This window comes from Podarcis pityusensis (genome assembly GCF_964106645.2).
Source record: "Podarcis pityusensis genome assembly, chromosome: 17".
Classification (NCBI taxonomy): domain Eukaryota; kingdom Metazoa; phylum Chordata; class Lepidosauria; order Squamata; family Lacertidae; genus Podarcis; species Podarcis pityusensis.
The window spans coordinates 37,465,765-37,491,713 of NC_138042.1; the positions used below are offsets into that span (position 1 = coordinate 37,465,765).

General features: G+C 43.7%; 1 protein-coding gene across 1 annotated transcript in view; it reads left to right on the forward strand.

Annotated features, from left to right (window-relative positions):
* CPLX1 (complexin 1) overlaps window positions 1-20,971 on the forward strand; it is a 158,480-nt gene extending 137,509 nt beyond the window's left edge. The window contains exon 4 of the mRNA XM_080987047.1: window positions 14,486-20,971. Coding sequence (XP_080843173.1) covers window positions 14,486-14,683 — 198 coding nt within the window. The 3' untranslated portion in view covers window positions 14,684-20,971. The remainder of the gene's footprint in view (window positions 1-14,485) is intronic.
* Window positions 20,972-25,949: the final 4,978 nt, after the last annotated feature.

A 25,949-nucleotide genomic window follows, 5' to 3' on the forward strand; every position in this document is an offset into this window, starting at 1 on the left:
GGCTGGGGAGATGGGAAATGGAGAGAAAGTGAAGCTGACACATTTGCTTATCCCCCCGAGGCAATGGGCTCTTTGCTGGTCTTGGAGCCCTGGCAAATGCCCAGCCTCCCCCCCCCCCCCAGAACTGGCCATGCTGCAGATTCCCTAAGGCGTAATAAAGAACTTTGAAGTGTGTTTGAGAAACGAATAAATATTCATGATGCACGCTGAAAAATGCAAGCTGTAGCACAGTCCGTGATTTGGGGGGGGGGTACACAGAGACAGCTGGATCTGTCAGAATTGTCCTCCAAACTGCAGGCGAGGTGAAAGGGATCCACAGGATGGAGACGAGAAGAATGCCAAAAACAAAATATGCTTGATTATACTTGAGAAGCCAACAATATTATGTACCCAGGCTGCTGAAAGTTGTTGTTCGGAAATGAATAGGCTGATTTTCAAGAGCTTCCGACGGAATCGTGGGGCTTCGTTCCAAGAAGAGAGGGAGAAGATCACTAGCAGAGCAGTGATCCGCTTCTAAGAAAGGTTGCCAGGATCAAGACCTGCATAGAAGGCAGGCTTTCTGACCCGGGAGCCTTGCTCCTTATTAACCCCATTTTAAATGGGGTGTGAGACTGCCATATGTGAGGGCAGGAGGTAGCTATTTGATGGTTTTCTCTGAGTATGTTTGGAAGGAATTCAGGTAAATTCATTCAAGAGATCCAGCACTCTCAAGTGTCCGGAGTGCTTACCAAACCTTATACAGTGGTACCTCGGGTTAAGAACTTAATTCGTTCTGGAGGTCCGTTCTTAACCTGAAACTGTTCTTAACCTGAGGGACCACTTTAGCTAATGGGGCCTCCCACTGCTGCCGCCGCGCCACCAGAGCACGATTTCTGTTCTCATCCTGAAGCAAAGTTCTTAACCTGAGGTACTATTTCTGGGTTAGCAGAGTCTGTAACCTGAAATGTCTGTAACCTGAAGCGTATGTAATCCAAGGTACCACTGGATTGCTGCAGCTATTACAACTATACTGTAAGGCAGTAACACATGGCATGGTGGAGTGCTGCTGTTCACCTGACCTGCTGCTTCTTAGGTAGAGGGGGAGGTGGCAGGGAGGTTGGTGTGGAGCAAACACACCCACAGGAACGCCGGATTAGCTCCTCAGGTGTGTTTGCATTGTGCCAACCTCCTGGCTCCCTCATTCCCTCCCTGCCTCCTAGTAAGCAGCAGTAATGTGACTGACCACTGCTGCTCAGGTTCTCAGCTTGCATGTATTAGGGCTGTGCATTGGATTTGGCTGAATCCTGGACTGATTCAGGCTAACTTGCACCTTGCTGAAGCAGCTATCAATTGCTACATAGTGGATCTGTTGCTCAAAACTGTCTCTCAGAAAGCCAGACAGTCTCCAAACTGTTGCAGTTATTAATTACAGCACCATATATGGCAAACTCCAGGGTGGGAGGAGAGAAGGAGAGCTGGACTTTGCTTATTGAGAGCTGCAGGGCTCAGTCAATCTCCATTTGCGGTGCTTGAGGGGAGGGATGCTAAAGTCTTAATGCATAAGTTCTGTCTCTTAGAAAGAGTTTGGTGCCATTTGTTCAGCTTGTGATTTGTTTCCTTCACAGTATATATCTGTTTGAATGTTTTCCACCCTTTCCCAATCATCCGATTCTTTTTTAAACATTTGCTGTCTGTGGCTTAGTATCCCTCTCCCCCAGTTTGGCTCTAGTTTTTAGCTGTAAGGTTTGCTTACAGCTGTGTTCTGTTTAAGGTGTATTTCTTTATTAGAACTTTGTTGTGAGGGTGGGAGTCCTTTGAGTACAATGTATACAGTCAAGTGTAGAAGCAGCACAAATATTGTGTAATATTACAAACATCAGCGCAGTACAGTCTCTCTTTTTTCAAAACAACAACAACCCTGAAGCTTCCTGTCTATAATTTTGCAGTGTTACAATTTTGTAGGGGCTGGCATGCCTGCAGATTTGGTAGAAAACAAGAAAGGTATGGTTATTTTGGTTTCCCAATGCAAATCAAACCGATTTCCAACTATTTGTATTTTGTTATCGGGGGCAGACCAGATGATGTTCAGACTGATCTGGTCTGAATCAGGTCCAATCCAGAACTACAAATCAGGCCCAGAAATCATATTTGAGGAATCGGTGTACAGCCCTTGCATGTGTACACTCCTGCAAAGGAAAGCCATAACCTCAGAGGAATAATAATAATAATAATTTATTATTTGTATCCTGCCCATCTGGCTGGGTTTCCCCAGCCACTCTGGGTGGCTTCCACAAAGACCAAAAATACACTAAGATGTCACACATTAAAAACTTCCCTGAACAGGGCTGCCTTAAGATGTCTTCTGAATGTCAGGTAGTTGTTTGTCTCTTTGACATCTGATGGGAGGGCGTTCCACAGGGCGGACGCCACTACCGAGAAGGCCCTCTGCCTGGTTCCCTGTAGCTTTGCTTCTCGCAATGAGAGAACTGCCAGAAGGCCCTCGGCACTGGACCTCAGCGTCCGGGCAGAACGATGGGGGTGGAGACACTCCTTCAGGTATACTGGGCCGAGGCCATTTAGGGCTTTAAAGGTCAACACCAACACTTTGAATTGTGCTCAGAAACCTACTGGGAGCCAATGTAGGTCTTTCAAGATCAGTGTTATGTGGTCTCGGTGGCCGCCCCCAGTCACCAGTCTAGCTGCCGCATTCTGGATTAGTTGTAGTTTCCGGGTCACCTTCAAAGGTAGCCCCACGTAGAGCGCATTGCAGTAGTCCAAGCGGGAGATAACTAGAGCATGCACCACTCTGGTGAGACAGTTCGCGGATAGGTAGGGTCTCAACCTGCGTACCAGATGGAGCTGATAGACAGCTGCCTTGTACACAGAACTGACCTGCGCCTCCATGGACAGCTGAGTCCAAAATGACTACTAGGCTGCGCACCTGGTCCTTCAGGGGCACAGTTACCCCATTCAGGACCAGGGAGTCCTCCACACCAGCCCGCCCCCGTCCCCCAAAAACAGTACTTCTGTCTTGTCAGGAAGTCCACAAAATGTAGCTACAAATGAAAGTGTTCCAGATTGTTATACAATACATATCAAATTGCAATCAAAACAGAGCAACGAAGGTGTGGCTTCCCTGCTCCCTTTATCTGGGGTAGCTGGTGCCAGCTGATTATCATTGAAAGATGAATTTCTTGTTGGAAGAGCTCCTTTCTCCAAAGCCGATCCCCTCCCCACCCCTTTAAACATCCCCATATGCCAGTGAGCATTTGTGTTCCAGGGCATGTGGCGCTAAAGGTCAGCACTGACATCCAGCTGGCAGTGTCAATTTATTTCAAGTCCCAACAATACCCGTGTGGTTTGCCAAAATCTGTAATCACAGTAGGAAGAACCTTAGCAGGGAACAGGTTAGGGTCATTTGGATGGTGGAAGGAAAGCAAGGAGTACTGGGGAAATGAACCAAAATAGCAAAACAGAATCATTTCTTATCATAGGAACGTATTAGCTGCCTTAAACCGAGTCAGGTCACTGGTCCCTCTTGCTCAGCTCTGCCTACACTGACCCCCACATTCCACATTGGTGGGCTTACCCCTTGGCAACACTGTAATGTACTGAGAGCCACACAGCCACTTGGCTGTTGATCCATTGTAGTGTTGCCCCTTGGTAATCCTGTGAGCCTTAGGCAAGGTCAAGGATGGTGACCACTAGGGGTCCAAGTGAGAATGAGGGCTCAGGGGGCCTGGTCAGGTAAAGGTAAAGGGACCCCTGACCATTAGGTCCAGTTGTGACCGACTCTGGGGTCGCGGTGCTCATCTCGCTTTATCGGCCGAGGGAGCCGGCGTACAGCTTCCGGGTCATGTGGCCAGCATGATTAAGCCGCTTCTGGCGAACCAGAGCAGCGCATGGAAATGCCGTTTACCTTCCCGCTGGAGCGGTACCTATTTATCTACTTGCACTTTGACATGCTTTCAAACTGCTAGGTTGGCAGGAGCAGGGACCGAGCAACAGGAGCTTACCCCATCGCAGGGATTTGAACCGCTGACCTTCTGATCAGCAAGTCGTAGGCTCTGTGGTTTAACCCACAGCGCCACCTGCATCCCAAGGGCCTGGTCAGAGAGTTGGGGAAAGACAGGGCATGCTGGGCCTTATTTGGTTATTTTCGGCACAGCTCAATAAGCACTTTGCCAGTGTTGCTTTCCCAACGACAGAGTCGCTTGCTGCTTACCAGGAAGGAGAAGAGGGTAGGAGAGGCTATGGGGAGGACGGCACCAAGAGGAGTGCCAGAACAGCTCCACTGGTGAGTTTGCACCCCTCTGTGATTCAGCAGCTCAAAACGTGAACCCATCTCCACCCACCTCAACTGCTCTGCTTGAAACAAGGGAGGGATTAAAAAGAACAGAAAAAGAAAATTGTAGGAAAATGTTTAAGTAGCAAGGAGTTTCTTGAAAGCCCAGTTAGATGGGCAGGGTGCAAATAAAATGATGATAATGATGATGATGAAGAAGAATCACAGAGGGCTGCAAACTTGCCAGTGGAGCTATTCTGGCACTCCTCTTGGCTAATAATAATAATAATAATGATAATATTGGTATACCATCCTTTTTCTGCAGATCTCAGGGTGGTTCACAATGTAAAATGACATATAAAGAATGCAAAATACATAATAAAAATAAAAACATAAACAAACCAATAAGTCCCCTGCCACAATACATTTTAAAAGGCATAGAATGTCAAGCAGCCAAAGGCCTGGTTGAAGACGAATGTCTTCTCCTGGCACCTAAACTGGTATTATGAAGGCACCAGCCGAACCTCCCTGGGGACAGCATTCTACAAATGGGGAGCCACAGCAGAAAAGACCCATTCTCATGTTGCCACCATCCAGCGTTCTAGTGGAGAAGGAAAGCCACTTCCGTGCTGGCAAGGAGGTGGGGTTGTGGGCGTCACGCCCCTCCCCACACACACGGGGGCTGGCTCCAGCCCCCGCAATAACAAGGGAATCCCTGTTCACCTCATACCTCGAGCCAGCCAATCGGCTGGCGCCGGGGGCGGGGCCTCGGCTATTTAACCCAGCCGCAGCCGAGGCCCCTTCTCTTTCCTGCCCCACAGCTGACTCGGTTTTTCCCTCCCATCCCACCCTCTAGGCTAGGTTCCCTGACGTTGCTGTGAACTACGGTTGGTCGCCGTCAAGGGGCCTGGTAGGAATTTTCCCAAATGGCAGACTGGCACCAGCCATTTGGTTTTCGCCTACCTCGTAGCAAACCGTCACAACTCTTCGGTATTGGTGGTTAAGCATTGGTGGGGGGTACAGTCCTATTGTTATGCAAATGAGGGGGGGAGGAACACCATCACCTTCCCCCAGACAAGGGTAGTCCGGTAAAGGATTCCGGGGGGCGTGGCCTTGTCCTAAGCCTAAGAAGGTGTGGGCCCATGGCACGCCCCCACAAGGTGATGTCGGGGGGAGGTCCTAGTTGACGTGCCTCAGCAGGACTCCTCCCACTGGTGATTAACCCTTCCGGCTTTTAGCCGGTTAATAGTTAGGACCAATGCCTAAGGCTTTTTTTTTTTAAAGATATTTATTAAGATTTTCAAAATATTACAAAAGAAAAAAAGAAAAAAGAAAAATACAAAATAAAAATAGTTAAAAACAATTCAGTCTTTCAATCACTTATCTTTCATTTGCTTATTTCCCGGACTTCCTCACACCTCCCTTTTCTGTATTCCAATTCAGTTTGTTAGTTCAGCAAATCCCTCCCCTCTTTGTTTATCCTAATCTTCAAAGGACCAATGCCTAAGGCTAATACCACTCAATTCCTGTAATCAATAAAAGTTGTGGCATAATTTGACCCATTAACCTGAATTCTTGTGTCCTGTGTCTTTATTTCTTTGGGGGGAGGCGGGAACTTGCCACGCAACACAAAGAAGGGTCTCAGAGGAACTGGGGCCATGTTGAGTGTACCATGTTCCCCGGTGGAGTTTATGAAAAGTGGAGTTGAGTTATTGACACTTGGCTGGTCACATTAATGCGGGAGGGAGTTTCAGCAGACCAACTGTCAAAAGAGCACCTGCAGCTCCAGGGGAAACACTGAAGAGTTTGTCCCAGGATAATCCTTTGATCCCTTTGTAAATCCCATGTAATTTTCTTTTTTCCTTTTTGAAGCTGCTCGTTCTCGTCGAGTGCTTTGCTAGCTTTTGTGGAGAGTTTGTCCATACCAGTTATCCCACGAATCATGTATATTGAATTTCATCTTGATTCCAGCACGTGGCTTAATTAGAATGCAAAAGTGAAAGGAAAGGTGGGGATCACTCAGACAAAGCAATTACTTTTGGATCTTTTGCAGGAGATAATCTGACACCCTCTGTGCCCTTTCGCTCGTGAAGTGCCTTCTTAATTCAGCATAACTGAAATGGCTTGGAGTGGCCAAAAACTGGTCATTTCCCAAGCTATAGATTTTCACGTAAGTCTGAGCTGAAGGGATCTGGATTGCTAACTGATTTCATTTTTTAAATGCTACACTGTTTATTTCTAGGGAGTCCTTTAAAAAAAATATGCCAACATTTTATTATGCAACAGCTACATAGAATCACAGAATCATAAATTGTAGAGTTGGAAGGGAACCTGGGGGTAATCTAGTCCAACCCATTGCACTGCAGGAATCTCAACTAAAGCATCCAGATGGCCATTTAACCTCTTCTTAAAAACTTCCAAGGAAGGAGAGTCCACCACCTTCCAAGGGAGTCCATTCCACTGTTGAACAGCTCTTACTGTCAAAAAAGTTCTTCCTGATGTTTAGTTGGAATCTCCTTCCTTGTAACTTGAACCCATTGGTTTGGGTCGTACCCTCTGGAGCAGTAAAGAACAAGCTTGCTCCATCTTCCTTGTGACAGTCCTTGAGATATTTGAAGATGGCTTTCAAATCTCCTCTCAGTCTCTTTTCCAGGCTAAACATACCCTACAGCATTTCCCTTTTTATATAATGATGAAAGTACAGAAGCTGTTACATAAGGACACAGGAAGCTGCAAAGTCAGACCGTTGGTCCATCTACATTCGAACTGTCTGCACTAGCTCTCCAAAGTTTCAAACAGGGAGTCTTTCCCAACCCTAGCTGTGGGCTCAAATGGGACTGGAAATTCTCAACTGCTCATACCCAAAGTTAAAATCTAGCATAATTGTCAAACTTTGATTATACCACCCAATGCTGTCATACAACAACAACAACAACAACAACAACAACAACAACAACAACAACAACTTATTTATTCCCCGCCCATCTGGCTGGATTTCCCCAGCCACTCTGGGCGACTCCCAACAGAATATTAAAAATACGATAAAATATCAAACATTAAAAACATCCCTAAACAGGGCTGCTTCAGATGTCTTCTGAAAGTCACATAGCTGTTTATTTCCTTGACATCTGACGGGAGGGCGTTTCGCAGGGTGGGTGCCACTACTGAGAAGGTCCTCTTCCTGGTTCCCTGTAACCTCACTTCTCACAGTGAGGGAACCCCCAGAAGGCCCTTGGAGCTGGACCTCAGTGTCCAGGCTGAATGATCAGGGCTGAGATGCTCCTTCAGGTACACAGGGCTGAGGCCATTTAGGGCTTTAAAGGTCAGCATCAACACTTTGAATTGTGCTCAGAAACGTACTGGGAGCCGATGTTGGTCTTTCAGGACTGGTGTTATATGGTCTCGGTGGCCACTCCCAGCCACCAGTCTAGCTGCCGCATTCTGGATTAGTTGTAGTTTCTGGGTCACCTTCAAAGGTAGCCCCACGTAGAGCGCGTTGCAGTAGTCCAAGCAGGAGATAACTAGAGCATGCGCCACTCTGGCGAGACGGTCTGCGGGTAGGTAGGGTCTCAGCCTGCGTACCAGATGGAGCTGGTAGACACCAAAACTACATTATAGCAGTCTTTGCCAACCTTGTGTCCTCCAGATGTTTTGGAACAGCTCTCATCAGCTCCACCCAGCACAGGGCTTGTAGGAGTCATAATTCAACACATCTGGAGGGGACCAGGTTGGTGAAGTTTAAATTTTAGATTTTGAAGGTATCTTGGGCATATCTAACCCAATTCCCTATGCCATGCAGAACCCATGCTTTAGGATACACCTACAGCATCCCTGACAGGTGATGGACAAGTTGGTGTTAAGTATCTCCAGTGAAGAAAAAGCTCCCTGCTTCCCCAAGGCTGCCCATTGTACATCAAATTGCTCTTCCTGTAACTTGACGGACATTTGGAGACTAAGACACCCATTAGAAAAACAATTCACATTTATTTCAGATGCAAATCAATCAATGTCAAGAATTGATCAGATATAGATATCCAATGAACTAACATTGAGAACCTTAAAGATTGAAATACAACCAAAAGTCTTCTCAGATCATAATGCAATTAAATGTATTTTAAAAGGATATGAAGAAAAATCTTTCAGATGGAGAATAAATGAAAACCTGCTGGACGATCAGAAGATAGTGGAAAGGGCACAGAAATGCCTAACGGACTACTTTGTAAATAATGTGAATAAAGGCACAAGAACGTGTACGGTGTGGGATGCTAGTAAAGCGGTGATGAGGGGTTTCTTTATCCAGCAAAATGCAATTAAAAACAAAATGAGAGAAAAAGGGAAAAAGGAAATCCTAAAACAAATTATGGAAAATGAGAAAAAATTAACTACTAGGCCCAAGGATGAAAAAGTGAAACAAAATATAAAAGTGCTTCAAACTCAATTTGCGATGATAATTAATAAGGAAGTGGAATGGAATATTAAAAAAATGAAGCAGAGGAATTTTGAATTTGCAAATAAGTCTGGAAAATGGTTGGCTTGGCAAATTAAAAAAAGGAAAGAGCAAAATACAATAAACAAAATAAAAGTGGAAGATCAAGATATTGAAAATCCGAAGGGAATTAGGAAAGGATTTGTAAATTTTTATAGAGAATTGTATAAAAGAAAGGGGAGAGGTAATACAAAAGAAATAGAGGACTATTTAAAGAAGAAAGAGGTGCAGAAAATATCAAGTTGCAATAAAAATAAACTGAATGAGCCAATCAAAATGGATGAAATTATAAATGCAATAAGAGAACTTAAAAGTGGGAAGACACCGGGACCGGATGGATTTAGTGCAAGATACTATAAAGAAATGAAACACACCCTGTCTGTACCATTAAAAGAAGTGATGAATAACATTTTAAAGAAGGAGGAAATACCAGAAACCTGGAAAGAAGCCTATATAACTTTTATTCCCAAACAGGACTCAGATCTGACCCAAGTGAAGAATTACAGGCCGATCTCATTATTAAATAATGATTACAAAATGTTCACAAACATTTTGGCAAATAGGATGAAAAGAATTTTAAAGGAAATGATACAGAAGGATCAAGCAGGTTTCCTTCCTGGTAGACAGATGAAAGACAACATAAGAAATATAATTGATATAATGGAATATCTGACTAACAGGAAGGATAAACAAGCTATGTTAATTTTTGTGGATGCGGAGAAAGCCTTCGATAATATTTCTTGGGAATTTATGTTAAAAAACCTAGAAGTGATGGATATGGGCCAATCTTTTCTAAATGGTATAAAGGCAATATATTCTGAACAAAGAGCTGAACTAATTATTAATAACATAATAACGGAAAATATTGCAATAACCAAGGGTACAAGACAAGGGTGTCCTCTATCACCGCTGCTATTCATATCGGTCCTGGAAGTCTTATTAAGTTCAATAAGAAACAATGAACAGATAAAAGAGGTATCAGTTGGCCGTAATCAATATAAAGTAAAGGCGTATGCTGATGACTTGGTTATAATGATAGATGATCCTATAAAGAGTATTAAAGAAGTACTAAAAGAAATGGAAGAATTTGGACAGGTGGCAGGGTTTAAATTGAATAAGAAAAAAAACCAAAATAATGGTGAGAAACATAGACCAAGAAATTAGTGAAAGAATACAGCAACAGACAGAGATTGAGGTGGTAAAGAAAGTGAAATATTTAGGGATTGTATTGACTTCCAGGAATATTGATTTGTTTCAAAATAACTATGTACCAGTATGGAATAAAGTTAAATGAGATTTAGAGGTGTGGGGTAGAATGAAATTATCATTTTGGGGAAGAATTGCAACAATAAAGATGAGTGTGTTACCGAAAATGTTGTTTTTATTCCAAGCAATTCCAATAATTAAAGGAGTAGCAATATTTAAAGAATGGCAAAAAGTAATTTCAAGATATATCTGGCAGGGCAAAAAGCCAAGAATAAAATTTAAGCTGTTAACAGATTTAAAAGAGAGGGGAGGCTTTGCCCTGCCAGATTTGAGGTTATATTATGAAGCATCATGTATATGTTGGTTGAAAGAATGGATGAAATTAGAAAATACAGATTTGTTAGATTTGGAAGGATATGATAATAGATTGGGTTGGCACGCGTATTTATGGTACGAAAAGAAACGAGTGCATAAAGGTTTTGAAAATCATATTATTAGAGGCTCTCTGATCGAGGTATGGGGTAGGTATAAAAACCTACTGGAACCAAAAATCCCACATTGGCTATCACTATTAGAGGTGATGAGTGTTAAAAAGATCAATATGACTAGGAGGTGGATAACATATGGGAGTTTAATCGAGAAAGAAGGAAGTAAGTGGAAAATGAAACCATATGAAGAAGTGAAAGAACATGTAAATGATTGGCTGCATTACTTTCAGATTAATGAAATGTTTAGAAAAGAGGTTGCAGAAAGAGGCTATTTTGAAAAAGAATCTAGGTTTCAATGAGAAGTATTGAATAATGAAGTTAAAAATTTATCTATGATGTATAAATTATTATTAGAATGGCATCTGAAGGATGAAGAGGTTAAATCAGTTATGATTCAATGGGCCAAAGATTTTGGACATAACATTCAATTTGATGATTGGATAAAATTATGGAAGGAAGGGATGAGATTTACAGCATGCACCACAATTAAAGAAAATGTTATGAAAATGATATATCGATGGTATATAACACCAGTCAAATTAAGTAAGATGTATAAGGTGAGTAATAAATGTTGGAAATGTAAGGAGAAAGAAGGGACATTTTATCACATGTGGTGGGAATGTAAAAAAAATGAAGTGCTTCTGGGAAATGATATATAATGAGATAAAGAAAATATTGAAATATACATTTCTTAAAAAACCAGAAGCATTCCTATTAGGAATTTTAGGTGGTGAGATAAAAAGGAAGGATCAGAAAGTATTTTTGTATGCAGTAACAGCAGCTAGAACTCTGGTGGCCCAGAAATGGAAACAAGAAGAAATGCCCACGATTGAAGAATGGAGAACGAAATTACTGAATTATGCAGAACTGGACAGATTAACAGGGAGGATTCGCAACCGACAGGACCAAAGATTCACTGAGGACTGGAATAAATTTACAGAATATATTTAAAATATTTGTGATAATGATATAACGTTTGTAAGTTTCCAAGAAGCTCTGTAAGAAGTTTTGGTAGAAATATTGTTTAAATAATATGGTAAGATAAGATATACATAGTGCAATATAAATGAAGAAATGTGAAGATATGTAATAACTACGGAAAATTATCAGACATGTTGATGGAAGTCTAAAAGAAAAAAGATGTGTGATGAATTCTTAATGTTTAATTGTGTTATAAATTTGTTTTTATTGGGGGACTTCCGGGGTGGTGCCACCGGCAATGGCAGACTCCCTCTGAACTGGAGGGACTAGCTCCGCGGAAAACGGGTCTTCTCCGCTACGGCGAAGCGGGGACCCACTTAAAAATCACAGGCGGATGAAGCCGGTGACCATGGGACTCGGCGGGCACCTTTAGCGCCCCCCCAACCCGCTAAGGAACCCACTAACGGGCTCCGAAGTGAAGAGGGGGAAGTGGTGCGGTGCTGTGAGTCAACTGCTATTTCTGTGGAGCGAAGCCGCATAGCTGTTGCCGGAGAGTGCTGCCTTTTTCCTGGGACAATTTGGACTTTAAAATAAGCACCCGTGAATACTTAGACTTTGAACAATTGGACATCAAATAAGGACTTGCGAGTAGGAAAGAATCGGACTTTAAAAATTTACTTGAATTTGGTACGGAACGGGAAGGTCTAAACAGGAAGACATCCTTCCGTTCTTTTGTAAACAGAATAAAGCAAAGGCAATTTAAACTAGAGCTCAGAAAATCGCTTTTAAAAGATTGGATTTCACCATTTAAAATTGTGGAACCCCCCTTCGACAGCAGGAGAAGGAGGGGATCTTTTTGGACTGTTTAAAGTGACTTTAAAGTGAAGTAACTTTCCTCCGTCCTGATCCTGGAGCGGGCTGTCAGGACTGACGTGTGAAGTTCATTAACCAAAGACAAGTGTTTTTGACAGATGGCTAAAAGAAGAGAAACCTAGTGATTCCACTGTTCCCTTTCGCATTTTAAAGGATAATATATGGACAAAGTATCTTAAAAAAGGAAACTTTGTTGCAAGAATAAATAGAAGTCTTCCCCCTAGGGGGTGTCTGTGAAATTGTAACTGTGAAACTGTAACTAACTCCAGGGAGTCGACAGCTGTTACAGATTACAACCGTGGGAACAAGTATCTGACCTTGTGGAACAATGTATTCAAAAGCCTTGTTGTATGCTCTCTATAAAACAAACGATCTACTGGAACAATTACACGAGAAGGTGAATTGGATGGCGACTTCGACTAGAAATTTTGAACAGGCAGTGGGAAACTTTGAACAGACAGTGGGAAAATATGTGGAGCCCACTCAGGATTTAAATCAGGAGTGTGTCTTGACAGAACAGGAGTTTTTGACATTAAATCAGGAGTGTGTTTTGACAGAACAGGCCCAACAGGAATATGATTTTTTGGATTTGACAAATGAACTTGGAAAAAGCCATATCTGGAAAGGAAAAGTTTGGCTTGGTTTGGAAATGGGGGGCTGGATTGACCCCCCTATGCTGGGACGTTTGGACTTTTCAAATATGGCAACGGACCGTGAGATGTTTGGGACTGTGGGGGCTCTCAATTTTGGAGGGCCTTTGAAACATGCTTTTAAATACTACATGGAATTCATTGTTGAACATGGAAAAGGGGCTGATCTGTTGAGAAGGGTTAAAAACATTGTCAAGCTGGAGTTACCACGAGCAGGAGACAAGGGAAAATACAGTTACCAATATGAAGAAGAGCCGCAGAAGGGTCATGGAAGAGACTTGAGGGCCTCGGACATAAGGTTGCCAGGTTAATGGGCTAGATTGACGGGAATAAGTACTGACAAAACCCGGAACCAGGAGGAAGGGACGCTGGATGAAGATTGGATCTGTTTATACCTCTTTTTTTCTACTATTAGAACTGTTTTATAAAATTGATGAATGATAGGAAAATGTTGGAATGAAATTACTTGGCTTTAGCAAATATGTTTAAAGAATTATGAAAGAATATTATGATTATGAGAAGTTGGTAAGGATAAGATTTAAGTTTTAAGTGTTAAGGTTTATTTTATTATAGAAAGATAAGGTCAAGGATTTGCTGGGATAATTAATAACTAGGACACAAGGAAAGGGAGGAGGAGGAGGTCTAAGAAAGAAGGTAATGACAGTTAAGGATTTGAAAATAATGAATTTGTTTTTAAATGTTTTTAAAGTTTTGTGATTTTTGCATTCTTCTTTTTTTCTTTTTTTCTGTCATTTTTTCTCATTTGGAATTTTTTCTTATATGGTGGGAAGGGGTTGGTTTTTTTTCTTTTTTTCTTTTTTTTCTATTTTGTTAATTATTTTTATTCTTTGTACTCTCTTCTGCTTCTATTTTATTTTTTTATTTTTTGTAACATTTTGAAAATCTCAATAAATATCTTTTAAAAAAATATAAATTTGTTTTTATTGGAAAATTAATAAAAATTATATACAAAAAACAAAAACAAATTGCTCTTCCTGTCGGAACAGCTCTCCTGAAATGTAGCTTATTACTTGCCATAGTCCTTCCCTCTGAAGTGACGGAGGGCAAGTCTGCTCCACCTTCTTCATGATCAGCCCTTCAGACATTCATCTACCCAAGGCAACTTGGAGAGTGTGTGATGAATAATTCTTCCCCAGAGCAGCCACAGAGAAGCATTCCATATGGTTGAAAATCCACTCAGTAAATTACCAGTTGGGTTGGAACTTTTTTTTTCAGTCTTCTGTATTCAACTTTTGTGCAACCGAGCAGGGGATTAAGAGGGATTTGTTTCTTTATATAAATGTTCCTTGATTTTTAGGGGTCATGCCTCTTTCGTCAGCTTTGTCATTCAAGGCTGGCCTGACATTTTAAAGAGGCTGTTTGATTTAAAGGCTCAGCAATATTGACCACCAACAGGCCATGGCAGAGATGAGATCTTTGCAAGAAGCAAATATTAACATTCGGTACGGCATCCTCTCCTGCTTTAATTCCTGGTGTTAGCTGTGAGAGTGACAAAATTGTGGTTTTTTTCCTTCCTTCCTTCCCTCCCTCCCTCTCTCTACTTCCCTACAATCCTCTCCCCTATTCCCTGATGCAGTACGGAATAAAGAAGAAGGAAGAAAGGGAAGCAGAAGCCCAGGCTGCTCTGGAAGCCAATGCCGAAGGGAGTCTGACACGTCCAAAGAAGGCCATCCCCCCTGGCTGTGGCGACGAGGATGAGGAGGAAGAGGAGAGCATTCTAGACACCGTTATCAAATACCTGCCTGGTCCCCTCCAGGACATGTTCAAGAAGTAAATGGCTACAGACTGCCAGTCTGTCCGTGGACAGTAAAGGAAATGGATTTCCCATTGGCCAAATGGGGAATTTATACTTGCCACACATCACGCAACCTCTCCCCACCCACAGCTCCAGCCCCTTGCCATTTACTCAAGCCCCACCCCGACCCACACCCTCCTCCCTCTCCCATCCATCCCTTAATTTGTACATATTCACATCTAGTCGATGCCTCCAAGTGGATGTAAAGATGAATGAGCTGCAGTCTACACAACTTTTTATTATTATAAAGCCATAGTTCTGCGTATGTTAAACAGAGGCAGGTGTACATTAAGCAGAGAAAAGGGACTACAGCATGCTTGTTTTTGTCTCCCAGCAAGAGGGAGGGTTCACCCACAGTGAATGATAGGTGGCACACACACACACACACACACACTCCTCATTTACTAAATTTGTAACTAACAGAGAATCAAGGCACCCAGTAGGATGCCCCTTTATAGGTCTAAGTTGAAAGTACTCACTGTTTTTGGATAGTATAAAAAAAGAACCACCTTCCTCTTTTGGGTGATGGGGGCGGGGCAATGGCTGTAAAATTCTTCCCCTGTCCAGTAACATTGCCCACCCTCCTTCTCTCTTCCAACTGACTTGGTTTGCCCTCAGCAACATCACCACATAGACAAAACCGATCCGCTGCATAATGTAGTAATATTGCCATGTTCCCTGTGAGATGCTTGATTGGCTGGGATCACTTACATGATTAATCTAAGCAACATTCCTCTCTTAGATTTGTCCTCAGCGATGCCACCAAAATGCCAAGTACGATTGGCTACATAGCAATAGGGCATTGTCCCAGTGACCAGCCTGACTAACCCCAGAAGGCAATAGAGGCAGGTGGAAGTGGCAGATAAGCAGAGCGGCTAAGGGAACAATGGCCAGTGTCAAAAACAATGAGGGCCATGAATATATTCACAACCACTGCTTTGGAACAAATATTTCAGCCTCCACAAATCACTACTTTTGGCCCCAAAATGGAAATGGGAGGATATTCAGCAAAGCCCTGCCCTTGTAGGGTGTCTCCAGCCCAGCTGAAATGGAAACACATGTTTGTTTTCTGCTATTCCCATTATTCCTCATCACTGATAAGAGATAATGTCGAAACTGGACCATTCACTGCCCATAATTCCAGCCCAGATGTCAGTGGAAGAGCTGCGTTCAACTGCACTTTATAAGAAAGCATCTACGTGCCTCAGAATCTTCTAGGCAAGGGTCTCGTAGCCTTGAAAACAGCCATAATAGGAAGCTAGCGAGGAAGTTTCTTGACAGCACAATCCTACGTATGCCTGTCAGAAGTAAATCACAATATCAGAGAATTGTGGAGTTGGAAGTGACCTCGAGGGTCATCTAATCCAACCCCCCTGCAATGCAGGAATCACAACTAAAGCATCCATAGCAGGCGGCCATCCAACCTCTGCTTAAAAATCTCCAGTGAAGGCACTTTTAGTATGGTGAAACTTACTCCTCCCAGGTAAGGGAATATAGAACTGCAGTTTTGGCTTGCAATGTGCTGCCTTCCCTTTCTAGCTTAACAAAAGTCGGCCAGTACATTTCCTCTAATCCATAAAGTCTCCAGCTTGTTTGGAGACACTTGGATCGTCTGCACTATCCAGTCACCTCATGTTGAAGCTCTCAAGTTGTTTTTCATGGCCAGACGGGGAGGGCTAAAGGAACCATGCTTCCTTGGAGATCCAGCGGGTCCCTTCACTGAATTTCCAAGGTCTTAAAAAATGAAAGTGCACCTCTAATGCTTTACTTAACAGAGAGACTGGGAGCAGGAGACATGTACACTACAATATTCCACCCTGTTGTTCATTTCGAAGCGAACCTGCTCCAAATTGGTGGGTACTGGTCACTTAAACTATTATTAAAATGTAGATATGAGGCTTCTCTGCTTTGTATTGGCTTGTGATAGGCATCCTGTTTCGTACCCCCTTCAGAAAATAAATGGTTATGAGCCTTTGTCCAATGACAATGGCCAATTTTTCACCTGTGAAACTGAAGTTTGAAAACACTGAAGCTTATCCCAGGTCAGAGAAGGACCATAGTTCACTGGCGTAGCAATACTGTGGAGGTAAGAAATCCCAGGCAGATGGAGTTTGTGTTTGAGATCTGGGATAGCTGTTGCTTAGCCAAGAAGGTGATATGGAGCTAGATGAGCCAAAAGTGTTAAGCAGGTGCAGCAAGATTCTCTCTTGGTGCTTTTGCTTTCTAGATACTGTTGGCTTTCTAGATACTTCAGGAGATCAGCTTCTGCACACCAACATTTATTCTGTCCCAGTGCCAGAACTGAGGTTACCTTGCTGGTGTGGTGGAACTCAGTGTTCATTGTTTCCTATGTGTAACATTCCCAGGTCTGATCCTGGAATTGGAGCTGAAACACATGGTCAGCAGGACCGTGTGAAAAGCCTGTTTGTCGCTGGTCTAGCTATACCACTACTGGTAGCCAAGGAGGTGGAAGACTGATAGGGGGCTTCAACTTGTGCATTGAGGCTTCCCCCCCTCTCCTCCCTGTGTGTACTTTCCTTGCCCCCTAAATTGTCTGGGATGGTGTAAGGAGAACCCCCAGAATGACACACAGTGGGAAGAGGATCATTCAGTTTTGCAAGCTGATACGCTTCTGCAGATGGGATTTTGTGATTGAATTGAATTCCAACCTGAACGGTTGAATAGAAATCTTCTGGCATTATGGCCCATCAGAATAATGGGGCCTCACTGGCCCCACCCTCACTGTCACATTTCCAAAGGGCTGCTTCTACATGCATTGAGGCTGAAGGTCTGGAGCAGGGGTCTAGCTGTGCACAGATCGGTTTCCCCCATGATTTAGAATTACACAGGGAGTCCAGTGCTCAGGGGTAGAGGGAGGTGAGGATGGAGCAACAGGGGTTGAGCCAGCAAATGCCTTTAAATATTCGAATTCCCCACCTGTATTCCGAACTAACAACAGATATATAATGTGAGCCTGCCAATTGTGTAGCTCAGTCCTGTTATTGAAAGTTTCCCAGTCTGAATGGCCAAATCTGCATTGGCCCCAGAATAAAAGCTCAGTTGGAAATCAGCCAAGCGCTAAGTCACTTTTGCCAGACAGTGGCAAGACCAGCAGTCATATTGAATGTGTGTGTGTTTTAAAAATAAGATTTATTAGCACCCAACATCCTAAGGTGTGAGGTGGCAGGTGTGGGGTGTTGTTCATTGCTTTGCTGCGTTCTAGTTTGGCATATTGGCCATACCTATTGTACAAAGACAGATTAATTTCCAAAATGTTGACTATCGTTATATATCCATAATGCCAGAAAAGAAATTTTAAGGATATGCTATGTCCAGGCAGAACAACTCCATTCTGAAGCCCCATCTAGATCAATGTTTAAAAAACTGACTTAGAGCACATTGCTTAATCCAGTTTAGAATTTTGTTATTTTTTGAAAACAACAATAACCTTACCTTCATATTTCCACAGATAATACTAGGTATGTTTTCCCTTGAATCCCAGCAGTTTGGGGGTAAGGTCACAATTTTTGCATTTATAAAACATATGCCCCATCTAAGGTTCAAAGACAGGTGGTTTATGACATACTGAAACCCTTACAAATCAAACTTATACTTTAATTATTTTAAATTCTTTTTTAAAAAAAACAAAACCCTACACGTATAGAGAATAAGAGAAGAATCAACAGCAGATACAAATACAATACATCTAACATTCCTGGTCTCCACAGGGCCACAAGCACCCTCTGAAAGCGTTTGCTTCTCTGCCATCTTCTTAAAGCAATAAGGGAGCAGGTTGAATGTGGCTTCTGGGTCGGGAGTTCCAAATTGAGAACACTGTTTCTGGTGGCCAGCATTTCTGGTCAAAAGGAAAGCCCCACCAGATAACCTTCTGAGAGGAAAGTGGGCTTGTCATGAATCCTGAGGTAAACTTTTCATTTTCAGTGAACTGGTAGTGTAACAAGATTTAGGGTGTCTGCATTCCCTCACTGTGTTGTCTTACTCATCCCTCCATGCCAGCAAAAGGCTGCTGAGATGTCCTACCACTTTCTTTCCCAAATGCCAGGTCTCAAGTTGAGGCCACAGGTTTCTGAAACCTCATCTATAGCATGAATATGAGCTTTCTATTGGCATGTGCCAATGTCACTGGTCTGGTTTCCTCCAAAGAATCCTGGGAAATTAAGTCTGGTAAAGGTGATGAACATTCCCTGACAGTGCTTCCTTCGCTTCCACTAACCCTGGTCACAGAACTGAGATTCCCAGGGTTCTCTGGGGGAAAGTGATTCCTGTTATACCTATTAGAATCTGTAAATGTGGGGTGTGCTCTTATTCAAATTCTCATAGTGACTGAGCCTTTGGCTGTTTGGGCAAAGGAATCTTTATTTTTTCATCAACCATGCACCAGTGTATTGTCTATCTACAACCACTTAGGCAACGTTTCCCCTATTAAGGACCAGTTCACACAAAATCTGCCCTTGCTGAATGGTGAGTTCACTCAGTATGCCTTCCAGCTGGTTCTGTCCATGACAATGCTTTTGTCTGGCTGATCCAAGAAATACCAATCTCTTTTCAGTCCACAGTGTCCCACCTTGCAGAAGAGCAGTTGGGCAACTGATTTACCCTACGGCCAGCTTTGCAGCTTCCATTCTGCATGCTGGCCATATGCACCTGCTTGACTGTGGCCCAAAAAAGGAGATTAAGGCTGCAATACTAACCATATCTACTCAAAAGTAAACCCCATGCAATGGGGTTTGCTACTCCAGGTTTAGTGGAGTTCAAACTGCAGCTATAAACATGAAGAAACAGAAATAGTTCTATATGAGGTGTACCCCTGATTCTGGCCCATTAACAGAGACATATATTTAAATATTTTATTTTTCTAGGAGTAGAGGTAGACATGCTATTCTGCTAAAAGCAGAGCGAGTGAATTTCTCTCCAACGATGTTTCTATAGATGGGCTTGAAGCCACTGGAATCGTATAGTAGTATTTTTTTCCTGGCTTGTTCCATTTCAGGCAGCAGGCAGCTTCTCAAAGTTATGAATGTTCTCTAACGTTAGGAGAAAGCCCTTGCACATCCAGACCTAGCACTCCAGGCAGAAAGGTTCTAGCCAGACAATCTTCTTGATGTGCTGCTTTTCAGCATGCAAGGATTTTATTTTTTAATTTTTTTCAGATGGGGGAGTATTCAGAAATGAGATTCTCCCATCACCTGTTGAAATATGAACTGGTACATTCCAAGAAGAACTCTTGCCACCTGGTTTGGCTGACCAGATCGGCCCTGAATCAATGGCCTGGAGCAGTGCTCGACAACTTTAAGGTCCCTGGCCTCCAAAGTGCCTAAACTGCTGTCAACACAGTCACAATGGGCACTTCCCTTCCCTGAAATGAAATGTCGGCACAACCCCTCAGTTCTTTGCTTCTGGTATCTATGGAGTTGAGGACCACTAATAAAACACTAACACCTAGCACTCGGCAACTTGATGGGCACAAGCCAACACCAAAGAGAAGTGTGATTCTTCGCTTGGGTTCTGAATATCTCTTTCTCCTTCCACAGCATTTTTATTATTATTATTATTAAAAAGAATTAAATCACAATATGTTCAATCTCAGGTATATGGGTTTCTTTTTTTCCTTAAGAAAAAAAATAGTTTGTATTGATATGGAAAGCTTGGGCAGTTCCCCATTTCTGCATTTTGTTCACCTCCCTCTCCCAAAGCCTTTCTGTTTTATTTTTAAACAATCAATAAATTAAAGCAGCATTAATCAAAAGGCCTTCGCTTCCGGGGGAAGCCAGGTGATTACGAGTGAGTTTGGCATTGAGCGTCATGCATATATCTTTAGAGAAAGCCATATGAAATCAGACTGCAATATTCATTACGAATGCTATTCTGTGTTTTAAACGAACCAACGAACAAACTTGCATTGTGTGCTAAATCCCTTCAGCATTTCTCTGTCTATGTTTCCGGTACAATATGTTAGCTTAGTTTCCATCTGCCCAGTCCTTCAACATACCAGTGATGTTCAGTACATCAATCGAACAGGCTCTTAGAACCAATTGTTGTTAGGAATTCCATTGTTGTGATCTGAATGTAACGTCCTATGTATCTCTCTGAACCCGTTTACCTGTATACGTTTTATTCTGTGTTAACCAAGATTCCGGTTCTATGTGCTCAGTCAGCAACATCTTTCAGTAAATGTCTTTTTAAACAATGCTTGTTTTCACACTCGCGTAATACTAATACTAATAATAAAAAAGCGCAGAACACTAACTAGATGGGCATTTTCTAATAAGTGAAATGAAACAAACCAACAAAATGCTCTTTTTTTCCCTCTTCGGAATGCATGCAGCACCTTCGGAAGCAGCCAGAAGGTGACTTCAAGTAGAGACTTTGTGAATGTAAATTCTGTTTGTAATCTGCCTGCTACCTTTTCCTGCATGATGTGGGTTCAATGGTACAATGTTCTTTTCAAATGGAATCACAGCCAATAAACAACAACAACAAACAAACAAACAAATGGTAATAATAAAAGTGATTTCATCCCTCTCCCCCTCCCCTATGCTTACCTGTGGAATTCCTATTAGGAACTAAGAATATAGGACTCGCCAAAACATTCCATGATTCAAAATTTGGGTTTCCAACCAATGGTACACTTTATAGAAAACTGCAGCTGATCCCAGCTCTCTGGTGAATGTATTTGTACAATGCCTGTGTATCCAAACAGCCATGGTGTTATTTTTATTAATCAATTAATCACCTTCCACATGTATGTCTCAAGGTGATGTACGTAGTATAATAGAAACAAGTATTTTAAAAAGAAGTTTAAACAGCAAAGAAAATAATAGCAAATGAATAGCGAAACAATAAACGGAAATGCCCCGTGGCTAGGTTGGCAGGAGCAAGGACCGAGCAATGGGAGCTCACCCTGTCGTGGGGATTCGAACCGCCGACCTTCTGATCGGCAAGTCCTAGGCTCTGTGGTTGCATTTTTACCTGTACCCTAACATCGCTGTCTAGCTGTAGAGATGTTAAAACTGAGACATATTAACAACATATCCCGCTGCATCCAAATATGAACAGACGTGTGCATTCAAATGTGCAACCTATTGAAAGCAATGAAATGCAGCAGCAGTCAGTCAGAGCGGTGGCTGTGCACACCTGGCCTCTTGGTAGCGGCATCACTGCTGCTTACTAGGAGGGAGAGTAGATGGCGCATGGCGGTGAGAGGTCGGCGCTGTGCAGGCACATTGGGACAGTGTATGGGGCTGGTCTGGATCGGAAGATTGGGGAATGCAATCACAGGGAGATCAGCTCCTAACAGAAGAGGAGGGGGAATATTCACCATCACCACCCCCTGCTTCCAGTGTTTCCAGAAGCAGAGAGACAGGCAGACACAGAAGCTGCACAGTTGAGAGAGGAGCTACCCAGCTATGAGATAGTCGCTAAGCAACCAGAAGGGAGGGAGCAGCTGGGCAATACATCAATCGAGAGTGGGGGGAACCCGCTCCCTCTCCCCAAACTTGAAGGTCCGAGTGTGTCAGAGAACAAAGGAGATGCAGGGGGGAGGGACTTCCTGTTGGCACGTTTCTTGCTTCGGAAGTGAGGAGGAGTCAGAGTAGGCAACTGATATCCTTGCAGAGGGTTGCCTGTTTGTGCTTGCAACATAATGCTGTAATAAAAGGACTAAATCTACCAAATACCCATTACTTCTTATCGGTGAACTACCAGAAGGGAGAGGGGAACTCCCGTACCTGACAGAAGTCCAATTCTGCATGATGATCAATGGACCAGCACAGCACTGACCCCTCCTGCCTCCCCCCAACACTTTTGATGCAGTGTGAACGGGCCACATCCACACTTCAAAGCCTGCTCCAATATGCATTTGCTTATTCATTGAATAGCATTTTTGTACCACTTAACATAATAGAAATCTGCAAGTGGTTTGCATGAAAGCAATAAAAGTACAACAGTGACATTCAATATCAATCGATTGATCTTTATTGCGGTCAAAGACCAGACAGCAAAGTTAACAACAACATATGCCACATCCGCATCAAGAAACAGAATTAAAAATTCTCTATAAACTCATTTACATCAAAAAATAGCACTTCTTCAGCTGACGTCTGTATTCCAGAGATTAAAATCAGTACTCATTCGTCGGCCATCACTGTCACCGCGGCCTGTCTTGTTCTCGTTGCCATAAAACAGAATTTCACGACAGGCCTGATGATATCCAGATCTTTTAGGCATTCGATAAAATTCCCTACAAATGAGCTGAAAATGGAGACTACAGTATATATCAGAAATAAAGCAGGGATGTGTGAAAAATAGCAAATTTAAAATTAAGAGTCAAAGTCCAGGAAAGTTTGGATATACACATAAGTTTTTAAGAAGTGTTTAAAGGTCTTTACTGTATAAGCCTCATGAACTACCCAAAGGAGGACATTCCAGATGGTGGTAAAGGTAAAGGGACCCCTGACCGTTAGGTCCAGTCATGGCCGACTCTGGGGTTGTGGCGCTCATCTCGCTTTATTGGCCGAGGGAGCCGGCATACAGCTTCTGGGTCATGTGGCCAGCAGGACTAAGCCGCTTCTGGGGAACCAGAGCAGCACGGAAACGCCGTTTACCTTCCCGCTGGAGCGGTACCTATTTATCTACTTGCACTTTGGCGTGCTTTCGAACTACAAGGTTGGCAGGAGCCAGGCACAGTTTCGCACTTTAAAACTCCATGACCAAGCAACCTCGGCTGATGGCGCTTTGGACAGGCACATGCTTGCACTTTGCCGGGGGGGGGGGCTCCAGTCCTTGCCACCAACACCGTCAGAATGACCCTACCCCCACTGGAGCAAAGGGGGGTGCACTGAGCCGTCTGCCTGCCCACGCAGGGGGAAACCCGGCCAGTCGATGCAGCCCTTGGCGGGCCAAGAGAAGCGCTGGGCCAGGCTGCGCTGCGTTCGTTTGCATGGGGGTCGCCCAGCACCCCCCCCACTACACCCCTGTATCCATTTTCCAGCCTGGACCATTCCCCGCAAAAACCTGAAATACAGTGGTACCTCAGGTTACAGATGCTTCAGGTTACAGACTCCGCTAACCCAGAAATAGTACCTCGGGTTAAGAACTTTGCTTCAGGATGAGAACAGAAATCATGCTCTGGCAGCGCGGCGGCAGCAGGAGGCCCCATTAGCTAAAGTGGTGCTTCAGGTTAAGAACAGTTTCAGATTAAGAACAGACCTCCAGAATGAATTAAGTTCTTAACCTGAGGTACCACTGTACAACAAATGGCAATGCAGGTTTTCAGCAGATTGCCCTTTGTTCTGATTCAGCAGTAAAGAACAGGTTTACAGGGGAAAACTCTGAAGCAAGGGGATGGGTGCTCAGAAATGGAGCTTTATAGCATGGACCCTGCCTGGAAAGCTTGGTGGGAAGGTGAGTGTGGATAACCCCTAAGCAAAAATAATGAAATAACCTGCAAGTCCCCTTTGGAAGGTCTTATAAATCGGCTTGGTCTGTATTTACCTACTGGGCATACTGGTCCCCAGTTATTTAGGGCTTTAAATGTCAACAACGAAACACTGAACATGCTTCAGTAGTTAGTGGGCAGTCACTGCGGATGATATGACAACCAGTGCCAGATTTATGTATAGGCTAAGTAGGCTGCAGCCTTGTTGTTGTTTAGTTGTTTAGTGATGTCCAACTCTTCGTGACCCCCTGGACCAGAGCACGCCAGGCCCTCCTGTCTTCCACTGCCTCCCGCAGTTTGGTCAAACTCACGTTCGTAGCTTCGAGAACACTATCCAACCATTTCGTCCTCTGTCGTCCCCTTCTCCTTGTGCCCTCCATCTTCCCCAACATCAGGATCTTTTCCAGGGAGTCTTCTCTTCTCATGAGGTGGCCAAAGTATTGGAGCCTCAGCTTCACGATCTGTCCTTCCAGGGAGCACTCAGGGCTGATTTCCTTCAGAATGGATGGGATTGATCTTCTTGCAGTCCATGGGACTCTCAAGAGTCTCCTCCAGCACCAGAATTCAAAAGCATCAATTCTTCAGCGATTAGCCTTCTTGATGGTACAGCTGTCACTCCCATACATCACTACTGGGAAAACCATAGCTTTAACTATACGGACCTTTGTTGGCGAGGTGATGTCTCTGCTTTTTAAGATGCTGTCTAGGTTTGTCAATGACAAACTGTCATGGTATTGACGGAGAATGCAGGGGGGGAGGAGAGACAAGCAGAGGAAGGGGGGCCGGAAGTGCCAGTGGAGGAAAGGAGGGGAAGTCAGGAGGAGGGAAGGCTCTCAGATGTTGGAGCAGAGCCTCAACTCCACACAGGAAGCTCTGGCACAGACAGCAATGCAGTGCCGGTTCCTTATCTCTCTCGCCCTGACCTAGCCACTGTGATCCACGCGACGGTCACCTCCAGACTGGATTATTGTAACTCGCTCTACGTGGGGCTGCCCTTGAGACTGACCCAGAAACTCCAGCGGGTGCAGAATGCCGCGGCAAGACTCCTTATGGGGTCTTCGCTGCGAGATCACATTCATCCGGTACTATACCAGCTGCACTGGCTCCCGGTGGAGTACAGGATCAGGTTTAAGGTGCTGGTTTTAACCTTTAAAGCCCTATACGGCCTAGGACCCTCGTACCTACGGGACCGCCTCTCCTGGTATGCCCCACAGAGGAACCTACGGTCTGCAAATAAAAACATCCTGAAGGTCCCAGGCCTCAGAGAGGTTAGGCTGGCCTCAGCTAGAGCCAGGGCTTTCTCGGCTGCGGCTCCAATCTGGTGGAACGCTCTGTCACAAGAGACTAGGGCCCTGCGGGACCTGACATCTTTCCGCAAGGCCTGCAAGACAGAGCTGTTCCACCAAGCCTTTGGTCAGGGCCCAGCCTGACTCCCTCCTCTGGCAACCTACACAGAACTTTGCTTAACGGTTGCCATTAATTTGATTTTAATTAATTTTTATAATGAAATGTTTTAGAATGTTGGGTTATTTGATTGTTTGATTATTTGTTTGTTGTTAGCCGCCCTGAGCCTGGCTTTGGCTGGGGAGGGCGGGATATAAATAAAATTTATTATTATTATTATTATTATTATTATTATTATTATCTGCTCAGAAAAGGAGAGGGTTAAAGCAGAGGGGGCAGAGACATCAAATGAGAATGCCTCGCCTCTTCTGCTGGAAAAGGGGCGGACGTAAGTCACTCCGAGAATCTGACTCACAGGATTCGGACGTCTAATTATGTGTGCTG